Consider the following 18,429-nt stretch of genomic DNA (forward strand, 5'->3'; position numbering starts at 1 on the left):
ACCATGAGATGCTCATCAGAACTGAGCCAATACTGATGCCATGTCCTTGTTCCTTAGAAAGTGAATGAAAGAAACTTAATTTCTTTATAAAGTTACTCAGCTTCAGGTATTTCATTATAGTAACAGAAAACTGCCTAATACACAAAGGCCAGTTATTCTCCAGCATACGCTATGTGGAACACAGGAGTCATTTCTACTCAGCCCTAGCTGAATTTCTGACCCATAATAATCATAAGAAATGCAAGTCATTGAATTTGTGATGATTATTACATAGGCATAGATAACGGCAGCATCTATTATAGTTCTTACAATTAAATGTTTTTTACTTAGACTGCTAGCTCTTTATAGACGGAGGGAGAATATTCCCATCTCAATGGTATAGCTTCTGGAATGCAGAAATACTTTACAATAATGAGCGCATGAGGAAAAGATGGAAACACCTCTTAGAGATCAGGGAGAAACCTTATCACATTGTGGATTATTTTAAAGACATGGGAACCACCAAAACAAAAGTTGTTGGAGAATGACTGCGGAAGACAAGACTGGGATTAAAATCAGAACAACTACAAGAGATTTCCAAAATTATTTTAGTGTCTGAATTCCTCTGATAATCAGTGAGAATATTGACCTGTACTTCACTCCATGTGCAGCCTGAATGGGCCCACAGACACTCTGTGTTTACAGAGACTCATCAGAAAGCTACCACTGTGGTCAACTGAACTACGAGTCACACTTCTTACACTTAGAAGAAATTTATACCATCCCAAGAGAGTAGGTGTGGCAGGACATTACAGGCCTCAAGAGGACATGGGAAGGAGGGGTGAACTGCAAGCTCGGCCCAATGAGTTCTAGGACTAGAAAGAGTCTCCCTCATATTCTCAATCTCACTCCATCCATTCCCTTCACCTGGCACCTACCGAGCACTGTGGCTGCACTTGCGCTCTTTCTCTCTGACTTTGAAGCCTTGCTGATGTAGAAGAGTTCTCAAATATCCTGTGAGCCCTGTGCCTCTCGACCTATGTACAATTCCCCCCTCCCTTCCTGGAATGTCTTATGATTGTTCCCATGACCTCTCACTAGAAATTTCTACATTCATCTTAGTGGTTCCTTCCCTTTCTTTTTCTCATTTTTCTTCCCACTCTATTTTTTACTGTTTTGGTACATGGGGTTGAACCCAGGGTCAGCCAGTAGGCTCCCCAAGTCATATATATGACTACAATGCACACACACACACACACACACACACACACACACACACACACACGTATATGTATATATATATACATATATATATACATGTATATATATATACATATATGTGTGTGTGTGTGTGTGTGTGTGTGTGTGTGTGTGCATTGTAGTCATACATCTTAATGAAATAAAAAAAAAACTTGTGGAGATACACATGCACACATCACCTAATTAGTCCTTATCCAATCCCCATCCCTTTCCCTCCCCCTCCCTCCTTCCCATGCTTGGCTTAGTGATTGACTTTGATATGTTTGTTTAAGTACATCGTGTGCTTTAAAGAGTTTCTATCTTCCCCCCTCCCATCCCCTTAGATAGGTCACCTTAATTGCAGATACTTGTGCATTAGTTTGGTAGTTTGGTTTTTATTCTTTTGGGTAGATAACCATAAGTGGTATTGCTGGATCATGCGGTAAGTTTGGTTTTATTCTATTGAGGATCTTCCGTACTGTTTTTCAAAGTGGTTGCATTAATTTTCAATCCCACCAATAATGTGTTAGAGTTTCTACTTCTCCACAGTCAATCAGTTACAGTTTATCTCTTCCTTGGATATCCGTCTTTTATTTTCCACATTGGTTCCCATTTGCTGAAATCCTGACCTCCAGAAGGTGAGTGACTTTGACGAGATGATCCACTCACACCCAGTTTTTTAATAGAGGTCACTTGCGTCTGGGAATCTGCTGAGAGATGGGGTGAGGCAGTGGCAGCTCCAAGTGCTTCCTAACCACATGACTGGAGGGACCCGCTGGCCCTTTGTGCAGCAGGCCCAGGCACCGGCTTTGCTGCTTGGCAAGCCTGGACACTGGTCTCGCAGGCCTTTTTACTTTTTATTTTGAAACGGGGTCTCACTAAGTTATAGAGGGCCCTACTAAGTTGCTGAGGCTGCCCTTGAACTTGTGATACTCCTGTCTTAGCTTCTTAAGCACTTGGATTACAGGCATATGCCACTGTACCCATGTAAACTTTAAATTTTCTGTCATTTCAAAAGATTTCAGGACTCGGTCTGAGTCCTCTTGGTTCTATAAAGCTGTCACTCCTCAGCCCAATCTGTGGTCCCTAGAAAGTGGGGGAAAGGGACTCGACTCGAGAGCAACATGGACTTGTGTTTGAATCCTGGCCATGCAACATGTGATTCTGCTTAAGGTCCCCGGTGACATATGTTTCCTCAGCACAATAATGTGGATGCTGCTCCCTCTCCACAGGGCCACTGTGAAGGCATGGGACCTTGCCTGTGATGGAAATGGCCTGGTCCGGGTGCATAGCTGAATGTTGATAGATCTTATTTTTTCCTTCTTTCTGAACGACCTTATGTGTACCACTCATTTGTCCTCAAATCACATCTTTATGACAGCTCTTGTAGTTGCACTATTAACCTTAATGCTTTTATCTTGATTTTAATATAAGTGTTCTTCTAAAACCTAAATTATAAACTCCATATTTGTCCTTATAGATACAAAGGATAACAGATTCTTAATAAGTACTGGTGAATACTTACAGACGAATAAATCACAGAAATAGAAAGTAGCTCTTAAAACTTAATGCACTATACCTGATAATTTTACAATGTTCAGGTCAAGAACTCCATAAACACAGAATTAGAATACCTAATGCCCAGTACATTTTTGTTCTCCAGAAAAGAAATGATTATGGAAAACCTCAGAGTATATTATTCTTTTTATACATCAGTTTAAAAGAAGAACATGCAAGCTGGGCATGATGGCACAAGCTTGTAATCCCAGTGCTTGGGAGGCTGAGACAAGAGGATTGCACACATTTGAAGCCAGCCTCAGCTACTTAGTGAGGCTCTCAGAAACTTAGTGAGATCCTGTTTCCAAATAAAGTATAAAATATGTCTGGGAGTATAAAATAGGTAGAAAAGCCCCTGAGTTCCACCCCCCAGTACCACCAAAAATAAAAAATAAAAACTAAAAAGAATATGGAGACCCTATCCTATTAAAAACTTACCTTTAGAGGCACCAGTACTAAGAACAACAAAGAGACAACTTCTGCTATCAGCTTTAGGGTTTCCTAATAAAACTTTATGACCAGATTAAAAATAATTAGTGTGTATTAAAAGACAATTATGTGAATAATAATTATAAATTAATTATATAGAATTAAGTCAGTCACTAGGAGATTTTTAGAAATGTCATATTTATGGATGAGGACATTAATGATCCTTCTGTCTTTCTGTGGATGTGCTCATGAGAAGTGAGAATAAATATAGGAAAATACTGTTCTATTAGAAGTAAAAAATAGGAAGACACTCTAGAAGTAAATAAATAAATGGACTTAATCAGTGATAGAAACCAGTTTCATTTGGGGACACATGGGGTCAACAACAATAGCAACAACAAAGGCAATGCCATTAAGCTCCAAAAAAGCATCCTCAAGAAACTCTAGAAGGTTTTCTGAATAGAAAGCTTCTGGCTCCTTCCCAGCCTTGAGGCTGACTTAGCAAGCCTGCGTGGCAGAGTCAAGATGTTCAAACCAGACTATGTTGGACCAACAGGAAGGAGGAGTTTCAAGCAACTGGCCAACACTGATTTTTACAGTTTGCTATGCCTCCTTGTCCACAGCATCTTATAGAGTCCTCTAGTATATAAAGGAGAGAGAGCTTCCTTCTATGTGGTTGCAAGTAAGCAGGAAGAGAAAGGATGAGGGGATCTTCAGAGAAACTGGTAGGATTTTAGATGCCCTGCTGTAGGACCTTAGGCCTGGCAGAAAGTGTTTGGAAGATGGCTGGTCTCAGATATCTGTATGCTTTAATGGATTGTTTTTTATCAACAGTCAAGGTTTGGGGTCAAGACCGCAGATTTTAAAGGGTCTATTGGGATAAAACCAGCTGTGAATGACTGTGATAATAAAGACAGTTTCATTAACATCATAAAGGAGAAAATGGGCTCTTATTTGTTCTATTACATAATGATCTCATCATGAGGGTTTACTCTTTTTGGAAAATGTTTTTTTTCAGCCATAATTGAGGCTCTTGGTAGAAGCCAGTTTCAACTCAGCAATACCTAAATATATCTTGGCCAACAGGCTCTGGGTAGCCCTCTCGAAAAAACTGTCAGAAGAGACAACAGCACCCTGATCTTCTCAGCTGCTCTCAGGGAAGCCTTGACACCCTAGGATAGCAGAGTCTTGCAGGTGCACTTAGAAACAAGGCCTTAGGATCCTGGAGTCTCTCCTTCTGTAGGAGTGACTGCATGCAAACATCTATTTAGGTTTCTGATCACAAACACCAAAATGTGGTTATAAAATGAAGAAAGGGCAAACAAATTGGAAGGCATCTATGTTCAAAAGAGAGCCCCTGGTTCAGAATGATGTAGAAGCAAATAGGTGAGCAGTCAGCATGATACAGGCATTTCGGGAGTGAGGAACAGCTTGGGCGGGGATCTGCATGCATGTTTCCTGATGGATGGACGATGGACCTTACTGACTTAGCTCATGCAAGTGGCCAGAGTGGAACATGTTATTCTGCCTTGCTCCAAGTTTCAGACACTTCTCTGAGTGGAGCCAGCCTGAGTTTTCTGGTACATGCTTCTCAGCCTAAGGGAATGTCTTTCGTTAAGAGGGGGATATATCTGGGGAACACACTTTTCACACAAAAGACAGGCTCAAGAATGCTTCCTGCCTCTGTGCCTGGACCCACGAAGGCTGAGTGGAGGACTGGTCCTGGCCACAAAGGCTGAGTGGAGGACTGGTCCTGGCCAGCCCCACCTGTGCTGTGATCTTAGGACAATCTGACCTTTCCCCTGGGTGGATATTGGCTGCCTGGATGACTGAGTGATGGAAGATTGCATGGGGTTCCCTGAGCAGCTTCTCATTTCTCAACAGTGAGGCTACCTGTTTGGCTACTCGGGTTTGTTTCTTGGGCAGGTAAGCTCACCTGCTGCTATGGCAGAGTGACAGGGTGTTGCGTGGGAATTAGAGAATTCCCTTTATATAAGAACATGTGGGCTTCTTATATAAAGGGCTCCTTCATTAAATAATTTTTTTGAATTACTTCTTGTCCTCCTTAAACACTCCCTTCAAACATTCTGTTATGGCAGCTGCAAACACAGAAGAAAAAAAAAGCACCAAATAGCAAAAACCTCTTAAAAGTTGTTTTAAGATGCTTTGGTTTCCTTGTATAGTGTTTCAAAAGGAATTTCTGAGATGTCAAATTTCAAAGCAGGACTCCGTGAGGACAGTGCTCTATTAAACACCAAAAAGAACTTGCCTTTGAGCCAAAGAGACATTTCATGTGTGGCTGGGGAAAACTCCCTCAGTCTTCACCATCTCAGCAGAGTTCCCCTAACACTCTCTTTTCCTTCAGAGCCATCATGAATGGAGCAGGTCTCTCCATGGACTGAAATTTAGCTAAGCAGTTTGAGCCTTCTCAGCCCTGTCCCTGAAATGCTTGAGAGAAAAGTCTAGTAGTCAGTTTATATTTTAGGGAATCTAAGGCTGTGTAGGTCCTCTCTTGCACAGAGCCCTTCTCTCCTTTTTCCACATCTAAACTTTTTGGCAGCCAAGCATACCAATGACGAGCTGAGGTGAGGAATCAAAACATGAGAAACACATCATCAGAGGAACTTCTTTACGATGCCCTCAAACAGCTTTGCAAAGAAATACAGCAAGGTACAGACGTCCTGCGCAAGGGTAAGGAGGTGGCCTCTTACCTGGGCTTCTCTCACTATGCCGTTCTTCCCACAGTTCCCACTTTGGGAGCCGTTGCTCTGTTTCTTGTGATTGTGAAGAGTCCCGTTGCAGAGGGCACCGCCTCCAGAATTAGCCATTTGTGGGAAGTGTTGAAGAAGGTGGACTCCCCTTCAGCGGGCTCCTGGAGCTCGACTGGACTCCTGCAGCCGATCAGGGGATGGGATAAGGCACCACGGGGCTGAGCCCTTACAGGAATCCTACCAGTCAGGCTTTTCCAGAAGAAGAGCAGCAGCCTATCTTTTTGCCAGATCTTTAAAATTAAAAACAAATGGTCACCTTTATACACCTCAGCCCCAGTCAGAGTGCGGATTCCATGGCAACAAACCTGTTTCCAAACCTACAAAGGGAATCGGCTGTGCCAGCTCCTCTTGGTGAATGAAGAAACTTGGGGACAGAAAACTCAGTGGCAAACTGGAAGGAGGCGGGCTGGGAGGTGGAGGATCTTTTAAAGACACACACACACGTACAGTACACTCAGTAAATACTGTATAACCAACTCTGCATCTACCTTCTTTCCTCTTCCCGCCTTCATGAATATGAAGCTGTCTAGCATATAAGTATGTCCTACATATAAGTATAGATGTCCAAGATCAGAAGTCTAAATGGTTTTTTTTTTTTTTGCTTGCAAAAACAGTAGCTGGAAATGGTTGCCAGGAGCTAGAGGGTGAGGGAATGGGAAATCAGTATTTAATGGGTATGGAGGTTCATCTAGAGTGGTACTTTGCTGCACAATAATGTGAATGTATCTAATGACATTGAAGCTCACACTTAAAAGTGGTTAAAAGGGCAAATTTTATGTTGTATGCATCACCATAATAAATAAGGTAAGTCAATGAAAACATTCAAAATTCACATAGAGACCTATAAACCCATATAACATATAGGGCTACATAAAATGAGGGCTCTTAATCTATTAAAAATTCTAGTGAAATAGAAGTCTGGGAAATAGAATATTTGATTTCTCATCATTCACAAAGGCATGATTCTTATCTTTATGAGTCTTATTCCTGCAGAAGCCACCCTCTGTTTTTCTGCCTATAAAATGAGACAAAACATTTTTTGTGGACTAGTGTCTAGTGGGGGTAGTTGGAATAATACTGTTACTCACACCTGTGTGATTGACAGGTGTTGAGATGCAGATGGTGACTCCAGAGCCCAGTCCCCAAATTTCTCTGTTTAACTCATATTCTTTCAATGCACCAATTTCCAGAGATTTATATCCTTCTAGTAACATCAAATGGTACTCCGGTGACATGGTTTGTTAGAAAATGTCAATAATTAAGCAGGGTGTGGTAGCGCACTCTTGTAATCCCAGCATTCGGGAGACTGAGATAGGAGGATCATGGTTTGTGGACAGCCTCAGCTTCTTTTAGTGAGGCCCTTTGCAACTCACTGAGACCCTGTTTTGAAAATGAAAAGACTAAAATATAGGGCTGGGGGTGTAGCTCAGAGGTAGGATGCCCCTGGGTTCCATCCCTAGTACTCAAAAAAAAAAAAAGTCCATATTTATAGCCTATTGAGTCTTCCCAAGCTCACTTTTGTGGTTTTTCCTGTGTTGGGGGCCAAAGTAAAGGCCTTAGAAGTAAAGTTCCTCTCTTATTTTCTTCCTCTTTTTCCCCAAGAAAAGCCCTTGAAACTAGAATTTCTGTCCCCAAAGTAGATCATAAAAACTAAAACCCTTTTTACCTAAACCAAGTCATTAAGTGAAAATGTGTTCTAATCTTCCTCACATATTCTGCTTTGATGTTAACCATAAAGAAACTCTGATACATCTCATCTATAGTGGATCACAAGCACGCATTTCAGAAGGGCCCTGCCCACAGAGCAGGAAGGGATTCTGCACAGAGACCAAGAAGAATCTGCAAACACAGATCGTGTGGGTTTTCCCACTGAGCATAAAATGGATGGTATAAAAATATAAAAATGCGTATTTTCCCCTGGATCTCTGGGTCTGACGGCTCTGTGTTATAGAAACCATGATAAAATAATGTGTCATGCCTTTCTCTTCTTAATGTGTATTTTAGCATAAATGTCAGTTGTGACCCTTTATGATGAATAGGAAGATGATTACCCCTCTTTTTACCCCTGGACTGAATCAAGACTTCTTTGACATCAGGTGCTTAGCAGAAAAAACAATTTATTGAATCAATAGACATGGACAAACCAAAACAAAATGAATTGACTCTTAGTCCTGAGCACTCTTGACTGGGGTTTGTCTGTCTTTCAAAATAATTTGGCTTCCAGGAGAGGTGATCAGAATGATTTCCTGAGCTTGATTTATATATGAGGGGCCCCAGTTTCCCCTTCCTAAGGAGTGCTAGAGAAATAATGTCTTAGGCCAAATGATTAGACAGAGTTAATACTAAGTGTGCCCAGCCCAGCATGTGTCTCCAGCTCAGGGTTCTTATTGCATCTCTCTCAACCCTTGTCATCAGAGCAGAATAAACTTCTCACTGGTCTTGCTTTTGCCAAGGCTGTTCATTTACTTCTAAGAAATGGAGAGATAAAGAAGGTGGGAGTACTGATTACTGTTCACCTTACTACCTTGTGTTAATTAGAAAGACAAGCTCATACTGAGCTCTCTCCTATCCTGTACAAAGTTATTATTATTGTTGTTTTTATTGTCATTGTTGTTGTTGTTGTAGTATTGGGGATGGAACTTGGAGCCTTGAGCATACTAAGCATGCATTCTACCACTGAGCCACAACCCAGCTCCGAAGGCTTTGTTGTTGTAGTTGTTTTGTTTCTGTATTTTCAGTACTGGGGATTGAACCTTGTACCCCATACATGACAGGCAAGCATTCTACCACTGAACTATATCCTGAGCCCTTCTAAATTGTTTATTTTCAGACAGGCCTTTGCTACAATGGCCCAAGCTGGCCTTGAACTTGTGATTTTCCAGCTTTCCTGAGATTAATTACCTTACTTCAAAGTGTTTTTTATAATAAAGATTTTAGATAAAACTGAGTAGATGTTGAAAATATAAGTGTTTATTTGCTTCATCCTTTTCTTCCTTTTCCTTCCCTTTCCTCTTTCATTCCTCCGTTTTTTCTCTCCTCCAACCCCTAATTCTTCCTCTTCCTTCTCCTCTTCTTGTTTTCCTTTATTTTATTGTTACAAGGGCATAAAAGCCACACACCAGGAAAACATCTCAAAACCCATCTGAAGCCAACTTTGTTTTTCTAATCCCAAACACCAAGTTAAAAATATCTGCTATGTGTTCTCACTCTTGAACTTTTCTCTTTTGCTTGCCATATTGGAGTATGTGTGTCGTCACGTGCACAAAACTATCTTAACACGTCACTCATTTTACATCAGTGACCACTGGTGTGTACAGTCAGTGCTGGCTGGTGGCTTCACATCATCTCCAGTCAAAATGATGTAACGTTCTCTTCAGGTGAGTGATAGCTTTAAGCTTAAGAAGTCAAACAACACTGAAAGAAAGACAAATGCTGATCTAGATTTGGTGTCTCTGAATAACTAAGTGCATTGCAGATTAGCCAGTAGACTCAACAAATGCTTGAAGAACTATTCTGTATTGGGTTATTTTCCAGGTCCTTGTATATAAAAATAATTAAAACATACATGGTTTTCATCCTCTTAGAACTAAAAGTTAGCAGCCTCCGTGTGTCTTCTACTCAGTTATATCATTGTTGAAGGCAAAAGGAAACCTGACAGTTTTTTTCTCTTTTGGTCCAGCAGCTGCTTCTACAGCCTCTCTCTCTCTCTCTCTCTCTCTCTCTCTCTCTCTCTCTCTCTCTCTCTCTCTCTCTCTCTCTCTCCCTCTCTCTCTCTCTCTCCTCCATTTACTTCTATCTCTTTTCTTTTGCTCTTTTTTCCTTTCTTCTTCTTTTGTTGATATTGGGAATTAAACCCAGGACCATTCTACATACAAATCACACCCCACACCTATTTTATTTTAAATTTGCAAACAGGGTCTTGCTATGTTGCTGAGACTGGACTCTAATCTGCAATTCTACTATTTCTGCCTCCTAAGTACTGGGATTACAGGTATGTGCCATCAGGTTGGCTCAGGTCCACCCTTGATGAAACAGACATAAAAGGAGACAGCAGAGTAGGGACAGGCAAGAGAAGGATGCTCAGTGGCTTGGCCATACATCCTGAAAAAACTGAGGAGCCACTTGAAGACAGTGAGTTGACAGAAAAGGGAGGAGATAAGCAAAACAAGTGGTCAGAACTCCACAGCGTGTAGAGAGCTACTCATTCTCCATAACTCAGTCTTGATGTTGATGTGAAAGCTAAGCAGACTAAATGGCTTTTACAAAGCCACGAGAATAACAAGCCATGAGAGTAGGACAGAAACTCACAGATCACCGGGCCCAGACTGAGTTCCCTTTCCTAGCACCATTGTACTTGTTCTTCACCTGCTGACTTAAGAACTATATTAATATACCTTCAGATATAGCATTCGGAAATATATTATCCCATTCTATCAGTAACTTTTAATTCCATTTACATTGTCTTTGGATGTACAATATTTTTCTATTTTTATGAAGTTTGTTTATTCTTTTGTTGCCTATGCCTTTGGAATCATATCCAAGAAATCACTGCCAATTTCAATGTTGTGAAGTTTTATGACTCTGGTTTTCTTCTAAAAGTTTATAGTCTTAAGATTTACATTTAGATCTTTTATCTATTTTGAGTTAATATTTGTATATGGTGTTAGGTAAGGGCCCAATTTTATTTTTTTTCATGTAGTTATTATTTTTCAACAATATTTAGTGAAAAGATTATTATTTCCTTCACCAAATGTTCTTGGAAACCTTGTCAACAATAACCTGACCATATATGGAAGAAAAAAACAGAAACATATCAAAGTTAATCAGGAAATTAAGCATGGGAAGGAGGGAGGGGGAGGGAAGGGTTAGAGATTGGGTAAGGGCTGGTTGGGTGATGTGTGTGTGTATATCTCCACAAGATTGTTTTTTATCCCATTACGATGTATGACTACAATGCACCACTAAAAATTTATTAAAAGAAAGAACCATCAACCACCGAGATAAAAATAACATCAGAAACAATTGTGACATGAGAGATTTCACTGAATTGACCAATGAATAAAAATTCTTTTTGTCTTGGTCTGTTGAAGTCCTGTAATATATTCAATAGGTACCAAGAATTCATGGCATCTCAGTGTCTTCTAACAAGTCTACCCAAAAGTACTCAAATTTACCAAATAATTCAATCTGGAGAAATAAATTTCTTAATGACAGGATATAAGCACAATAGCATAAAAGGCCACCTGCGTATGACCAAATATTAGATCTGAGTAACCAAGAAACTGTTGAAACTGAGAAAACTCCAATAAGTGGCCACATCAATTTGCCCATTATCAGGTGAAAATTTTAAGTCTTCACCAAGATCAAGTGAAGTTTACTCATCACAACTCTGGGTTTTGTGTACCACTGTGATTGGGAAATAAATGTTCACAGCACATATTTATCTTCACATAACTTTGCTCTGAAATAGATCATACTATTACAGACACCATCAGTGCCTCACACACAACCCTCTTGGCATAATTGGATATTCCCCAGAAATGGTCCCCTTACAAGTCGGTTGCTTCATGTTTTTTTCTGTGCCTGAATCATGTATCTAACCACAGGTATCCTTGGCTTCTACAGTGTGGACCAGGTGTGCTGAGGACTTCACATTTCTGGGAGCAACCCTCAACCAAAAAAGGATGGGAGTTGATGGATAAATACCCCATGCACTTTCCTTCTCTATGGAGGTGTGTTCACAGTCTCTGGTGTGTTCATAGTTTCTCAAGAATTTTCAGTGGGATTTTGGCCATGTTGCCCTCAACAGTAACTCTTCTGGGAAAATGTTTGTTATTGTTTGCCCTCCCTTTCTTATTTTATTCACTCTTCCTGAACCCCCACACCCCCCCATTAAACTACTTATACCCAAATCATTATCTCAGAGTCTGTTTGCAGGAACCTACATCAGGATAATCAAATCCCACCTAGTCCATTCTATCTGATCAGAGCTTCAATTGGATCATTTGAATGATCAATATTAGATTGCTCTGGAGACCATGAGAGGTATCATATGGGAAAACCCAATACGTTTGTTGAGTTAAACCTCAATAAATTTGGGAGAAAAACAGGAATTCTGTACTCTTGTATCTTCCATATAAAAGGTTTGTAGGGTGTGTGTAAGAAGACTATCTACAATCTTAATTAGAGAAAGTAACTAACTTTAAGTTATAATGTCACAAATGTAGTGCATGCTTGAAATGAGCTACCAGCTTTATAGTCTTTTATAATAAGTTTTATTTGTAGAAAAAGTAAAACTTATTATTCTTAAGGCTTTCACAGAAAGAGTTATGACTTTAGCTAGAAAGACATGGTAAATTGAAGTGAAATTCTTGGCACTTTTATGACCTTTTCTTCGCTAATGCAACAAGTGATCACAAACTTAGTAGTTGAAACAATACATATTTATCATTTTAGAGTTCTGTGGGTCAGGAGTTTCCCTGAGCTAAGTTATCTGCAGAGTTACAGACCCTTCCTTCCAGAGGCTCGAAAAGAAAATCCATTTCCTTAGCTTTTCTAGCTTTTAGAGTCCACCTCAATTCCTTGGTAGCCCCTTCCTTCTATATTCAAGTTCGCACTGGTACAGTTCAGAGTGTTCTTTAGTCATGAGTCTCTGGGTAACTACAGCCATAAAATATTTTCCACCTTTAAGAAATCATGTGATTAGAGTGTGATCATCTAGATGATTTCAGAATCATCTCAATTACATCTATAAACTCCCTTTCCAAGAAAAATTACAGTACTTGGGAGGCTGAGATAGGAGGATTGCAGGTTTATGGCCAGCCTCAGCTACTTAGTGAGGTCCTCCACAATTTAGTGTGGCCCCGTTTCAAAAATAAAGATAAAAATTAGGGCTGGGGGTGTAGCTCAGAAGTAGGATGCCCTGGGTTTCATCCCCAGTACTGCAAAAAAAGAAAAATAAATTACTTTAGTTAATATATATATATATATATATATATATATATATATATATAGAGAGAGAGAGAGAGAGAGAGAGGGAGGCAGAGTTTGATAAACATATACACTGTGGAATGGTTAAATCAATCTGACTAACAAATATACTACCTCACCAGAAATATCATTATTGTGTGGTTAGAACACTTGAAATCTACTCTTTTGGCAGTTGCCAAGTATAAATAAACATGTTATATAATATATCTCTTAAAATTTAAAAAATTTAAACTTCTGTGTTCACTTTTATGAACACAGTTCAGTTACTATGTAACTGAAGTTTCATATCATTTGACCAATATCTTGCAAAGTCCCTTTCGCCATGTATAGTAATGTATTCACAGGATCCAGGAATTAGGGTATATTATTCCTCTTCCTGCAGTGCCTATTTATACTAATGTCAATATGTAAAATTCACAAAGGCTCTATTTGGTTTATTGCTCTTGGTGTTTCAAGTAATGTGCATTTTAAAAGACTTTCTTCTAAAGTTTTTTTTTTTATTGGTGCACTGTATTCATACATCTTAATGGGTTGAAGATGGTGGAGATATACGTGCACACATCACCCAATTTCCCTTACCCATTTCCCACCTGCTTCCCTCCCCCTCCCTCCTTCTCATGTTTGGCTTAGTCATTGACATTGATGTTTTGTTAAAGTACATCATGAACATTAGAGAATTTCCCTCTCCCCATCCATCTTCTCAGGTTACCTTATTTGCTCATCTATAGAATCTCCTTCTTCATCTATAGTTCCTCCTATATGACCATTTTCTCCCTAGCTTCTGCATATTAGGGAGAACATTCAATTTTTTATTTTTTGTGACTGACTAATCTCATTTAGCATAATGTCCTCCAGTTCCATCTAGTTCCCTGTAAATGATATAATTGTGTTTTTCTTTATGGCGGAGTAAAATTCCACTGTGTATATATCACATAGTTTTGTAATCCATTCATCTGTTTGTTGATGGACACCTTGGCTGGTTCCATAGTTTGACAATGGTGAATTGTTCATCTATGAACATAAATATGCATACATTAGTTTGGTAGTTTGGTTTCCTTTCTTTTGGGTAGATATCCAGAAGTGGTATTGCTGGATCATATGGTAAGTTTGTTCCAATTCTGAGGATCCTCCATACTGTTTTCCAAAGTGGTTGCACTAATTTGCAATCCCACTTCAACACATCCTCACCAGCATTTGTTGTTTGTGTTTTAAATGATTGCATTCTAGTTGGAGTTAGGTGAAATCTCAGGGTAGTTTTGATTTGCATCTCTCTCATTGCTAATGATGTTGAGCAATTTTTCATGCATTTATTGGCCATTTGAATTTCTTCCTTTGTAAAGTGTTGATAGAGGACTAATATCTAGAATACACAGAGAACTCAAGAAACTGATCGTTAAGAAAACAAATAATGCAATAAAAAAACAGTTAAGTGAACTAAAAGACTTTCAGAGCTGGGTGTTGTAGCGCATGCTTGTAATCTCAGAATTCGGGAGGCTGATACCACAGGATTATGGTTCACAGACAGCCTCAGCTACTTAAACTCTTTGCAACTCGGTGAGACCATGTTTCAAAGAAAGAAATTAAAAAATAGGGCTGGGGGTGTAGCTTGGAGGTAGAGGTTTGAGAGAGTTTTCGGTTTTTGGAGTATGTAGAAATAACCTGTTCATTTTCACTGTCATAGAGTATTTCATTTCATACTGTAATATATTTATTACCTACTATATTGTGACATGTATATTGTTTCCAGCTTTTAGGGATGAAAATTATTGCTGCCTTAAAATTTCTAATATATCTTTTGGAAATCACATATATGATTATATATATGTATATATTACATGCCATATACATAATATATAATGGCAAGAGCAAAAAGAAGGAACGAGGTGAATTTTGAGATCTAAATGTGACATATATAATTTCTCTCTGTGTCTACTTCCACTGGGCATGTGCTTAGGAATAGCACACTGGAACATAATATGAGCATCTGTGAAGCTTTGGGAGATACTGATAAACAGTTTTTCAAATGGTAGTGCCATTTTAGAGCTTCCTAATTGCTCCATGGTAGAGCTTCCTAATTGCTCCACAGTCTAATCAACACTTGATATAATTGCTGTTTTAAAATTTTTTAACCAGTCTGCTGAATGCTTAGTGGTATCTCATCATGGTTTAATTATTGTTGCTTGTGTTTTTATTTTTAATTATTATTATTATTGGTAGTACTGGGGATGGAACCCAGTGAGTGGCCTTCTACCTCCAGGCTACACTCCCAGAACTATTTTATATTTTATTCAGAAACAGGGTCACACTAAGTGCTGAGAGCCTCACTAAGTAGCTGATGCTGGCTTTGAACCTGCACCATCCTCTTGTCTCAGCCTCCCAAGCGTGGGGATTACAAGCATGTGCCACCACACCCAGCATTGTTGTTGTTTTTAGAGAGACTTTATTTTAAAAAATTTTTATTGGTGCATTATATTCATACATTATATTAGGGTAAAAAGCTTGTGTAGACATGCATGTACACGTCACCCATTTAGCCCCTACCCAATTCCCACCCCATTCTCTCCCCATCCCTCCTTCCCTTGCTTGGCTTAGTGGTTGACTTTGATATGTTTAAGTACATTGTGTGTTTTAGAGAATTTCCTTCTTTCCCCCTCCCATCCCCTAATTTAGGTTGTCTTTTTTGCTCATCTATAGGATTTCCTTTTTCATATAGAGTTCCTCCTATGACCCATTTCTCCTTAGCATTCACATATTAGGGAAAGTGTCCGATTTCTTATTTTTTGTGACTGACTAATTTTGCTTAGCATAATGTCCTCCAGTTCCATCCATTTCCCTGAAAATGATGTAATTGACTTTTTTTTAATGGCTGAGTAAAATTTCACTGTGTACACATTCTATGGTTTTGTAATCCATTTATCTGTAGATGGACATCTTGGCTGGTTCCATAGTTTGTCTATGGTGAACTGTGCAGCTATGAACATAGATACAGATGCATTAGTTTGGTAGTTTGGTTTGCTTTCTTTTGAATAGATACCCAGAAGTGGTATTGCTGGGTCAAATGGTAAATTTGTTCCAGTTCTTCTGAGGATCCTCCATACTGTTTTCCAGAGTGGTTGCACTAATTTGCAATACCACCAATAATGTTTTAGGGTTCCCACTTCTCCACATCCTCGCCAGCATTTGTTGTTGTTTGTGTTTTGAATGATTGCCATTTTAGTTGGAGTTAGGTGAAATCTCAGGGTAGTTTTGAATTGCATCTCTCTGATTGCCAATGATGTTGAACAATTTTTTGTGCATTTATTGGCCATTTGAATTTCTTCTTTTGTGAAGTGTTTATTAAGTTCACTTGCCCATTTTTTATTGGATGCTTTGTTTTCTTAGTGTTGATTTTCTTGAGTTCTTTGTATATTCTAGATATTAGTCCTCTATCAGTGGCGTAGGTGGCAAAAATCTTCTCCTATTGTGTTGGCTTTCGATTGAGGCTCTTGACAGTTTCCTTTGCTGAACAGAAGCTCTTCAGTTTCATGCAATCCCATGTATTGATTCACCTTTTAATTTGTTGTTTCTTTGGAGTCTTGTTGAGAAAGTTTTTATCTGTGCCTATGTGTTGCAGTGTTGGACCTATACCCTCTTCAAGGAGCTTCAAGGTCTCTGGTTTAATTTCCAAGTCTTTGATCCATCTTGAGTTGACTCTTGTATAGGGTGAGAAAGTGGGATTAATTTCCAATTTTCTTCATATAGTTAACCAGTTTTGCTAACACCATTTGTTGAACAGGCTATCTTTTTTCCAGTGTATGTTTTTGGCTCTTCGTCAAAAATCAATTGGCTGAAAGTGTGTGGACTTGTTTCTGGGTCTTCTATTCTTCTCCATTAGTCTATGTATCTGTTTTTGTTTTTGTACCAGTACCATGCTGTTTTTATTACAATGGCTTTGTAGTATAGTTTAAAGTCAGGTATTGTGATTCCTCCTGCATGTTTTTTGTTGCTGAGAACTACTTTGGCTATTCTGGACTTTTTGTTTTTCCAAATAAATTTAAGGACTGATCTTTCTATGTCTTTGAGGAATGATCTTGGTAATTTAATGGGCATTGCATTGAATCTGTAGATCACTTTTTTAGATAGACTTTACATATTGTAAAATTCACAAATCCTAAGGTGTTATTTAATGTATTTTGTCAAATCCTAAACTTGTTTTATCTTCTACGTTCCAAGTTGTTTAGTTCTAAATTGTCCTGCTTGGAGAGGTTTGGGGAATTAAATTCCTTGTGGCAGAAGAGGACAAGCTTTATTTTCTTTTTGTCCCTCCTTCCTGTGGCAGGTGTGATACTCTGGCTGGGCTGGCACAGGATTGAGGTCTGTGGACCATTGCGCTAATGGGATTAGCTCGCGTTATCTGCCTTGTAGGCATCTATCTAGTGACCTGAGGGTCATTTGGTCAGAAAATAGAAATGCAGGATAGTCGCTTTTGATCTCTGCAACATCCCAGAGAAGTCCAGCTTGGAATTATGCTCCAAGCTCTTGGTGCTGGTGCCAGTCAACAAATGCATGATTGGAATGAACATTCACACCTCAAACCTCACCTCGTTTCTTCTTGTTGCTCTTGTTTCATTTCTACCTGAAACATGTACAGCGAGGAATTTATGCCATGGTTAATACATGTTCTCCATGCCCTGGCTCACAGGTCTCGAAGCTTCCCCCTTAGCCTTGCATCAGAAAATATACCACGAAGTTGTAATTTGCTTGCAAATAAAGAAGATGGAAAAAATAATCAGATTGTAATAAGACAGTCATACTTTCCCATCCACTGAAACACCCTCTGCAGCTCTTTTCTTTCCAGGGACTTGCTTCTTCTTAATGTTACACACATGTTTAAATTTTACATGTCCCTGTCTTTTCTCTGCCACTAGATTGTTGAGTGTTAGCCTCATAAAAATAATATATTTCTTCCTGTAGCTAACATTGATATCCAATATCCTACAATATTCTGTAGAGTAGGAGGTAAATCTTGCTTTGAATTCGATTCTCCAAAGTAAACAATTTTCCTTTTCTTGAAAAAAAAGGGGGGGGCATATGGTCTTTCAATACTTCTAAAAGGAAACTGTCCAGTCCTCAGAAATTTTCATACAAGAATCACTAAATGTTTAAACCAGCTGGATATTTATTGAAGGGCCAATACTATTAGTAATAAATAATTGTATGACCTATGATTAAATCACTGTATGAGCTTCAGCTTTTTATGTCAAAAATGGAAATTTTATTAGCCATTATTGTGAAGACTATGCTGAATGTGGGAAAATCCTGTCAGACTATTTGAAATGTCTACAAAATTAAAATATCCAAGCAATAGTTTTCTTTTAGAGGAAGAGATAAAACAACACAATTAACCACTGGTGATAAAATGAATGATTCCTTTCCTTGTTGGAAAGATAAAAAGCACAGAAGATAATATTTTATATCAGGGTCA

General features: G+C 39.0%; 1 protein-coding gene across 1 annotated transcript in view; it reads right to left on the reverse strand.

The window, feature by feature from the left end:
• SPTLC3 (serine palmitoyltransferase long chain base subunit 3) overlaps positions 1-6,032 on the reverse strand; it is a gene marked incomplete at both ends in the record, with an annotated part of 150,548 nt that extends 144,516 nt beyond the window's left edge. Inside the window, one exon of the mRNA XM_080716163.1 lies at positions 5,916-6,032. Coding sequence (XP_080572289.1) covers positions 5,916-6,032 — 117 coding nt within the window. The remainder of the gene's footprint in view (positions 1-5,915) is intronic.
• Positions 6,033-18,429: the final 12,397 nt, after the last annotated feature.

The sequence above is a fragment of the Muscardinus avellanarius genome (genome assembly GCF_963383645.1).
Source record: "Muscardinus avellanarius genome assembly, chromosome: 19".
NCBI classification, from domain to species: domain Eukaryota; kingdom Metazoa; phylum Chordata; class Mammalia; order Rodentia; family Gliridae; genus Muscardinus; species Muscardinus avellanarius.